Source organism: Centruroides sculpturatus, unplaced genomic scaffold (genome assembly GCF_000671375.1).
Source record: "Centruroides sculpturatus isolate CEXI.00-Female unplaced genomic scaffold, Cexi_2.0 scaffold286, whole genome shotgun sequence".
NCBI lineage: Eukaryota > Metazoa > Arthropoda > Arachnida > Scorpiones > Buthidae > Centruroides > Centruroides sculpturatus.
Genome location: NW_019384581.1, coordinates 744,695 through 754,235, shown reverse-complemented (window position 1 = coordinate 754,235; position 9,541 = coordinate 744,695). Strand labels below are relative to the sequence as shown.

Genomic DNA, 9,541 nt, shown 5'->3' with positions numbered 1-9,541 from the left:
TTGTCTGTTCCTCTTGCTCCTATTGTGTGAATTAATATTAGTTATATTATGCTTTTATGAATTCCTATCCTGACTCAGTCTTTAAGTATTTGTCACACAATATTGTGTCATTCAGTTATTCTTGTACTTTGTATACTCTGCTGTAGCTTGGAGCACAAGTCCTGCAACACATCATGTGATCATGTAGTCGTAGATTTTGAACCCATTTTTAAAGTAATGCCAATTCCAAACATAATAAATTTTGAAGAATATTTCATAAATAATTCAAAACTTTTGTTAGAATTAAAATATCAGTATTAATTTAATGCTTTTGAGAAACATAAGTAGTCAATAAAATGTGAAATCAATAGGTTCAATCCACTCTAGCTCTCTTGGACATCCAATTTCCACTATATAATGACTACCTGTAGAATATGATGATCATTTAAAATTGAGAGTTTGTGTTATACTTCTGAAGAGTTTCTTCGTTAGTTTTAATGTATGTTGCTTGAAGAGAAAGGGCTTACACATGCAAAGATTATCGCTCTGCATAATGAAGGAATATTCTGTTGTTAAATTACTGTGAAATGTGGCTGTCATTACTCAACAGTTAGCAGTTGCAAACTGATAATCATTTCAATATGACTAACAGTTCAAAGATCAGAACAAAAAGGGAAGACTAAGGAAGAGAGAGTATAATGCAAAATGGCCATAGTCTTATTTGATTGAGCTTGAAAGACTGCTTTGAAAGTTGTGAGAAATTGAGATGTAAGTGTCAGCTATGCAGTTAAGTTACTGTTTCTATGGAGACAGTAAATTTCAGACTGAAAGAAAATGGATTATGAGTTCAGAAGACTTTTGCACCAAGCTGTAGCTGTCTAATTTCTGATGTTGCTTTTGTATAAAATTCATAAAAATTTTGGAAATTTCTATTTAATATGAAATGATAAAAGAGTTATATTTAATTTATAAATATTGTTCTTTTCACTTTTTTTTTATCTAATTAATATAATTTATCTTACATCAAAACTTAATATAATTAATTATGAATTTAAATTTCCTTTTTTAGAATACTGGTATCTTCATTGATTCACAAACTGGAATGAAATATTTATATTGTTCTGACACACAGTCATATAAATTCATTTCGGAGGAGTCAAAACCAGAAGAATTACATTCAGATAAAAAGAATAAAAAAACTTCTAAAAAACGAAGACAAACTAAGGTATGTTTCTTCATTAAAATAATGAATTAATTATAATATATTTATTTGAGTTTATTGTCACTGAAAGTAGACATTTATTTATAACTCTGGATAATTGTGATACTAGAAACAATGTTTTAAAACATTGGCCAATCTGGTAGCTAAATGTGAGTATGAATTGAAACGAACATTATAAATGTATTAACAATCATTTTATTTGTTAATTTTTTGAGCATGAGATATATACTGAAAATTTTTATGCAGTCTAAAATGTATATTTTATATGCTTAAACAAAATTATTTATTTCTGAATTAATTTTCATTGAATAATAATTATAATTATTACAATTAATAGGTAATTATTTCAATTTTTGAAAAAATAAAACAAAATTTATTAATAACTACTTTTCAAAGCTAACATTTTCTCATATTATTGTTAATATATGATAAGAAATATTTTTATTAAAGGTTCAGAAATTATCAAAGAATATAAAGTTAGAAAAAGTGAATAATAATGATATAGAAGAGTTTGACAGTGATTCAAATAATGAAAATAATGCAATAAAAAGTCCATCTGAGGATGGTGAAATTTTGGATTCTTCATCTTGTGAAAATAACAGCTCAGATACTGAAGAACTAATAGAAGATGAAGGTATGAAATAATCATTACTGTGCAATCATGTAATCATTATTACTGTGAAACAAAATATGGGAAAAGCAGTTTTTTCATAATATTTTTTTTCCTTAAAAATGATTACCATACCATATTACATTTGCACCTTAAAAATTAAATATCATATTAGCTATAGTTGTAGCATATTATTCATTTTCATATTCTTCACTTCTTAGTAATTTGTTTTCTATTGAAATTATGGAAGATGGCACTTGCAAAATATGTTGCTGATCTCTTGGCTAGAAAGTTGCAGTTACTGCCATATAACAAAAACAAAAAGGCTCTTATTGTAACACAGTAATCTTTAAATCAATCAGTTCGAAATACATATGATTATAAATCACTTTAAGAAAAAACCAAAAATAAGGTCATATAAAAATCTGATCCTTCTATTTGATTTGTTTGCTTTTAAGTATTAAATGATTAGTTATAACATTTGTTTTTCTATTTTTTATGGAATAAACCCTCAATAAATAATAGCTAAATTTGCCTCAAAATTTTTAAATGAGCATGACAATGATACAATGTGGTCATTCTTAAAACATTAAGAACTTTTGGATTCATCTTTAATATGTATGATGTTATAAATATAGCACAAAAAATAACAAAATAAAGATATGAATATGACTGATTTAGTATTTATTTTATTAATTTTTTTAATCAGGATTCAAACTTTACAGAAGAAAACTTTCTGAATGTACTCTCCAAAAATATGCAGTTACTGATTATGAAATTTACTAAAATTTTTAAAATCAAATATATACCAAGAAAAACTTTGTACTATGCTATATATTTACGCAGGTCTGCAAAAAAATTTTTTTCCAGCTGCATGGAATATTTTTGCTGAATTATATGTTTTAAAGATCGCAGATTCTAAAAATAACTTTTGTTACTTCCCATCACGTAAAGATATTTTGCAAAATAAAAACAAATTTTTGATAAAAACTCATATTTATTACATTGAACTAAATATATTATATTTTCTTACAACTAATCAACAAATTGTTTCTGATATACACAATTTTAGGTCTACTCTTTTTCCTATGAAACCTTTTCTTCTTTTTGATACTTCTCCAAACTCGTTTCCGATTTCCTTCTTTGGTTTCTTGATTGAGCATCCAACAGTAGTCAGCTAATATATTGACATCTGTTTTCCTTTGTAATGTCTCTCGATATCGCAGACATCCTGGTGAAATATTTCGCCCTGTTCTTCATTGTAGGTTCCCAAGTTTTCAGGAAAATAGTCAATATGGGAGTGTAAGAAATGAAATTTTAAACTTATCTTGCATCCTTGAGCTTCATACACTGCTGCCAGCATGTGTTGTACAATGATTTTGTAGTCAGGGTTCTTAATATTCCCCAAAAACTTATGCACTACATTTTTGAAAGAGTCCCATGCTTCTTTTTTCTTTTCTCCCATTGTTTCCAAAAATCTGCTTTGTCTTGATCTCTAAGTTTCAATTTGAAATACACAAATTATACTTTCTTCACAAACTCACTTATGTTTCTTTGTTGACTTTTCACTGTATATTCACCACAAACATAACAGAAGCTGTTGGGAGAAATTACACAACCTTTATGAGCCATATTCCAGAAATAAAAATACAAGCACAGTAGTGTTTGATTGCTAGATATAAACTGAGTGTGGCATTAAATGGCCAGCGAGATACTGAACTTATTTAGCTTGTGAAACATGATCTAATCCAACAGCAGGTTGTTTATATTTATTCCTAGTACCCCAGATAACATGTTGAAACATGTTCAACCTCACCAATAATATTACTCACTATCAACTTTTAACCGGTTTCTATACGATCATGTGACCTTCCTCCTAATGCTAAAACTACTTAACCCACCTCCCTCTACCACTACTCTCTTCAATCATTAACATTTTTATTTATTTATTATCAAGTTCAGCTATAATTGATAGAATTAATGTGAGAAGTCTTTGTTTTAAGGCCATTTTTTAAGCCGGTTTCAAAAATACCAGAAAAAAAAGAATACTAAATTTTAAGTTAACTAGGAATTTTACGCTAAATACAAACAAAAACTTGAGTGTAACAAAGAAAATTGACGAAATGGAATTTTTTTGGTATTTTTTTCGTTTTTACCAAGTTGAAATCTGTAAGAAAATTTATAAAAATCCTATGCAGTTTTTTACTTGCAGACCTGTGTTATTAATCCATGATATTCTGCTTATGTACTCAATACTTAGGGTGGCCAAAATTAGGCTGAAAATGTTTTATATTAAATATTTTAAGTTATCTGAATTTAGAAACTTAGAAGACATTAGAATTTTACATTGTAATTTTTCAAAAAAAAATTTTTTTTTCAAAAATAATCTGTACTAAATTATGAATGTTTAATATATAATGTAAAGGCATGTAGTCAGATCATGCAAGGTAGGCAATGTGTGCTGCAAAATACTGGTAAAAGTATTTCTTTTTATTGAGTGTTCACAGCAGAAATTGAATTTAACTCAATTTCTACATGTATTTTATACCCAATGTCTATTGCAAGGCCAAAAATGTTAGCTTTTCATGACACCTGCAAATGACAATAGTAATCCTATTGTCAATTTAGGGGACACTAAAAGAGATGAAGGTAGTGTCCTGTAGGCACTACCTTCATCTCCTGTAAAGTTATCTTGTTTATTATACAGTAATTTGTAGTTTTCTAAAAATAAATCAGTTTTTCTGTCTGACAGTATAATAAATTTAAAAGTATCAAGAATAAAGTAAGAATTATACTTTTAGGGAGAAAAAACTACATTAATACCAATGAGATTCGAAACATCAACCTCCCAGTTACGAAACCAGAGTGCCCCTACCAAGCCACTGGCCACTTATACACACAATAGAAATTCTAAAGGTTTTAAGTGATTTATAATTTTCAAACTCAGTTTTCTTCTTTAATTTTGAGTATTGCACCTTACTAGTTGGCATGTGTCAGTTGTTGAAGATGCACTATAACCTCACCAAGTTTGATCAAAATTGGTGATACCAACATGCCATTTCCAACATAAAAATAATTGCAAAGACAATAAAAATGTATGTTTTTGATGATAAATTTTACATTATTACAAGTTTTAGATTTTGTACTGAAAATAGCTCATTTTGTTAAAAAAGTGGTACTGACATATAGGATTTCATAAAATGTACTGAATTCAGTACACTAACACTGAAGTAATAACACTGCTTACAAAATTGATTTCATACTGTACCAACACTGTAGTCCACAGTGTGCAACACCATGTGTATAGTGCAGGGTGAGGTGTGAGTCCGTGAATGTTTTTATTTGATGGCAGTCATGTTTGTGTGGGATTGACTTCAAGTGATGAGTTTGCTATTTTATAGACATTGGTATTGTGCATATGCTACCATCCTACCATTATTTTTTCCTGTTATCAAAATCAAAAATTTTTTTCATGCTTACTTCCTAATTTCATTGCTTCTCACTAATATAATGTGAAATATGATGATAAAAACAGTCTTTATGTTTTTATAGTTTTCAAAAAAAGAATTTACACCAAAGAATACATAAAGAATTTCAATTTGAATCATTTGTGATCAATATTCAAATAATGTTGCCTGAGGAAGACAGTACAGTGGAACCTCAGTATACGACCTTAATCCGTTCCTGGTGTTTGGACTTATACGGAATAGGACGTATACCAAACCAACCTTTTCCATAAGAAGTAATGTAAAAATGATTAATCCGTTCTCATGTAAAAAAAAAAAAAAAATGGCTGGCTTTAAACACCTCGCTTTCCTGTCTAGTTCCTGCTTGATTTTTCATGAGATCAGCATGTATCTTTTTAGCTTTCTCGCAAATAATTGCTTCTGATATGCTGTCGCCAGCACATTGTTTTTCAGTTATCCAAAGCAAAAGCAATTTCTCAACATGACCTAATGTCTTCGATCTCTGTTTAGAAATTGATTTAACCCCTTTGGCAACGTTAATAGATTTAATAATGTCTTTATTTTTCACAATTGTCGATATCGTCGTTCTCGGAATACGGTATGCAGCAGTTAAATCTCGAACACGCATGCCACCTTCATATTTCTCAACAATCTCTTTTTTCAGTTCCATTGTGATTTTAGTCATTTTTTTTTTATTTTTCTGTTGCCTTTTTGCAATTCATGATTAATAAAAATAATAACATTTTACTTACAAATTAAAATCAAAAGAATTTTAACAAAGTTATAAACTGTGTCATCGCGAACGTCTAGTGAGATCTAATACACCGATAGTGCTACTTGTTCATAGATGGCGCGTATAATTGAATTAAGTCGTATACCGAGCAAAATTTGTTTCGTCCAAACAGGACGTATTCCGAATTGGACGTATTCTAAAGCAGACATATACAAAGGTACCACTGTAATACATTTTCAAAAGTACTTGTGTGAATTTTATTTAATGATGCATGGTTTTGATCTTGTCACTGGTGTATCAGCTTGATGTATACTTAACTTCCAGTAATGCATAAAATAGTGGAAACTGAGCAGAAGTTTTGATATGCTTATAAAAACCTGGATTTAAACAGTGTAATGGTTGCTGAATTAAGAAAGAAATTAAAAGAATTAGGAGCCAATACGTGTTGTCAGTGGGGGTCAGTTGGGTCTGTAGACCCCTCCTTCCATCACGTAGGATTATAATACATCACAAATCTTGACTCACTTGTCAGATTGATATTTATACCATTTAGCAATAAAAAAGTACAATATTTTTAAGCTTAAATTTTGTTTTTATTGTATAAAATGTTGATTAATAAATCTATGAATGGTGACCCAGGCAATCTATATGTATATATAATAATAAAATTTTGTACAGTATTATATAATGTGTAAGATAGCTTGAAAATATTGCATTAATATATATTTGATGAAAATTAAATTTTTAATAAATTTTTAAAAATTTCAACTGCATCCCCTAGAGGACTCAATGTGTGTTGTGACAACCCACCCAGTCCTGAGTTTCTTGAAGGTGAGATATTTTCAATGGAAGAACTGGATAGCAATAATGCAGAGAGGAGTTGTAAATATATTGACGAAGTTTATATTGTACTGTGTATTGATATTGATGAAGTTGTAGATATATTCATGACATTGCATCTGAGGAGGATGTAATTAGTTATGTTATAGGCAATCAAAGGTTTTCTTGAAGATGTGAAATGTTATTTTGTAATATACATAACATGTTGTTTCTTTTTCCAGCAGACCTCCTCTGGTAACTGTCTGATAATACACCTGGCAAGACAACAAGAACAAAGGCAGAACTTTTAGAACAGCTTAACAAGCTTAAAGTATTACACTGATGCTTTTACAGTTTTTAGCTTTCAGCTTATTTTTGATCTCACTCTTGTTGTCCTATGCCTGAATGCAGACAATGCAAGAAAGGCAATAAAAATTCATTATAGAAAATGCTTGATATTAAGATTGAGGTTTTAATAGGCTACAAAGAGTAGTTAATGGCCAAAAAAATATACAAAATACTGTCAGTAGTGTGTATGTTTAATTAATTTAAGTAGAATTTTGACAAGAACTTTTGCACTTTTTGACTATATACATAGTAAATACATAACCTAACTGTGAAAAGTAAGTGTAAATCATGTAGTTTTTATCAAATAAAAGTCATTCTACTTAACACTTCATAACACTTAGTAACACTTCATAAAATGCTTTTTAATTTGAAACCATCTTATAAACTTCTCCATACTAGTAACTTTGTAATCATTTTCAATGAAATGCCTGATACAAATTCGAGTATATTGATTGATTCTCTTTTAAGTTTTTATGTTTACTTAAACTTTTTTTTCTTATTGGGCCATTTGGAAATTTGTGAATTTTAAACCTGGACATTTTTTATTATTGACATTGCACTGAGGTGCACAACAATTAAACCAGCATTTCTATAATATCCAAATAAGTAAAAAAGCAATTTTGAACAACATAAACACAGTACGACAGATGAAACAGGAAGCTATGCATCCATAAGCCCGTTACTACCTCCATGTATTGGCTTTGAAAAGTGCACTCCCTATTAATGTGAAATTAAAGTTATTCTAACACTGAAAGATATTGTAATGTATTATAGTTTTGTTTCGTTTTAATGAATCTAACAATATATAATCAATAAATTCCTATTTATTGATTAAAAAATTCTTGGATTTGGTTATATTATCTTATTAAAATAAAATCTTGCTGATTAATTTTAAAATAAAAATATAGATATATTATTTATAAAAAAAATAAAAGAATTGTAAATTGGTAAATTGTTTGAATAAGAGTAATGCTAAAAAATTTTTTCAGATGCTTCCAAACAGTGGCCTCCTTGTATTCGAGTAATAGTTCTAGAATCAGAAAAATTACAAATAGGAAGTTTATTGCTAATTACTTACACTGGTTCAACAATTGGTCGTGATCAAAATAAAGATTTATTTATACCAGATCTCAGCGTAAGCAAAGTAAGTCTTATCTTTTAAATATATTAAATTGTAACATTTAAAAATTTTCTTGTATTTTTATAATAGTGATTTATGAAATCAATTTTTTTTACTTTTCTGGCTGTTATGTATACATAACAAAGGAAAGTATTGGAATCGTATCAAATTTGACCCTGGAATTTGGGATCCATCCTTTGTTGATGGATTGGAAAAACTCAGTTGAGATTCCTTACATTGATTTTTTTCATCTTAATTCTTTAGTTCCTGGACCTGTTTTGAGATCAGAATTTGGTAGACTACAGTTGACTACAGGTTTAGCTATAGCTAGTTTTTTGTTATTGGCTTAAGATTTAAAATCACCTAAATCTGATCTTACAAGGTTGCCTTATAACAAATTAAAATTAATAAGCAGTTATATCATATAAAAGAGATTCTTGTCTTGAAAAATTGCTGAAAATAATATCTCAAATAGATGACAGAGATTTATCATACTGTTACTGGTAACATTAACATGACATTTCTACCATCAGAATGCAACTTTATTACTAGTATGCATTTCAGTACACAAGACCTTTGTCAACCATAATAAAGTTGCATTCTGATGGTAGAAGTGTTGTTATTTTAATGTTACCAGTAGCAGTGTGATAAGTCTGTCATCTCTACTATTGTATTTGAGATATTATTTTCAGCAATAAGCACTAATTCTTTGGTCATAACTTGGTCTTCTTTAGTTGAGTACTTATTGACTGATTTGGGATTTTCATCTGCTTATTATGCTCAGTTTTATGATAATTTTTTAGCTGAATTTCTTCAATTTTTGAGAAATAGTTACAGGAAATCCTCATTAATTGAAACACAGATTTGAAATCTCATTAGTTCATAACTGTACTATTTGTCCCAGCCAGGAATATAGACATTTAAATGCTAAGGAATTCAGTTATCTTGAAATACAGCTACTTCAAAAATAAATTTATTGACCTTGAGGTACAAAACCCTAATCCCCTTCAAAGTAGTCTCCTTGGTAATGTATACACTTCTCCCAGCGTTCCTGCCATTGCTGGAAACACTGCTGGAACGCATCTTTTGGAATGGTTATCAGCCGGTCCGTCGCATTTCGCATGATGTCTTCTCTCGACTAAATTTGGGTTCCTTTTAGCGGCATTTTCAGCTTGAGAAATAGCCAAAGGTCACACGGAGCCATGTGGAGAGAGTACGGAGCGTGACGAACCACAGGAGTATT

The 9,541-nt window shown here is 29.3% G+C and overlaps 1 protein-coding gene across 1 annotated transcript in view; it reads left to right on the top strand.

The window, feature by feature from the left end:
* Window positions 1-1,054: 1,054 nt before the first annotated feature.
* LOC111624484 (angiogenic factor with G patch and FHA domains 1-like) overlaps window positions 1,055-9,541 on the top strand; it is a 15,528-nt gene continuing 7,041 nt past the window's right edge. The window contains exons 1-3 of the mRNA XM_023367331.1: window positions 1,055-1,204; window positions 1,652-1,835; window positions 8,168-8,322. Coding sequence (XP_023223099.1) covers window positions 1,082-1,204; window positions 1,652-1,835; window positions 8,168-8,322 — 462 coding nt within the window. The 5' untranslated portion in view covers window positions 1,055-1,081. The remainder of the gene's footprint in view (window positions 1,205-1,651; window positions 1,836-8,167; window positions 8,323-9,541) is intronic.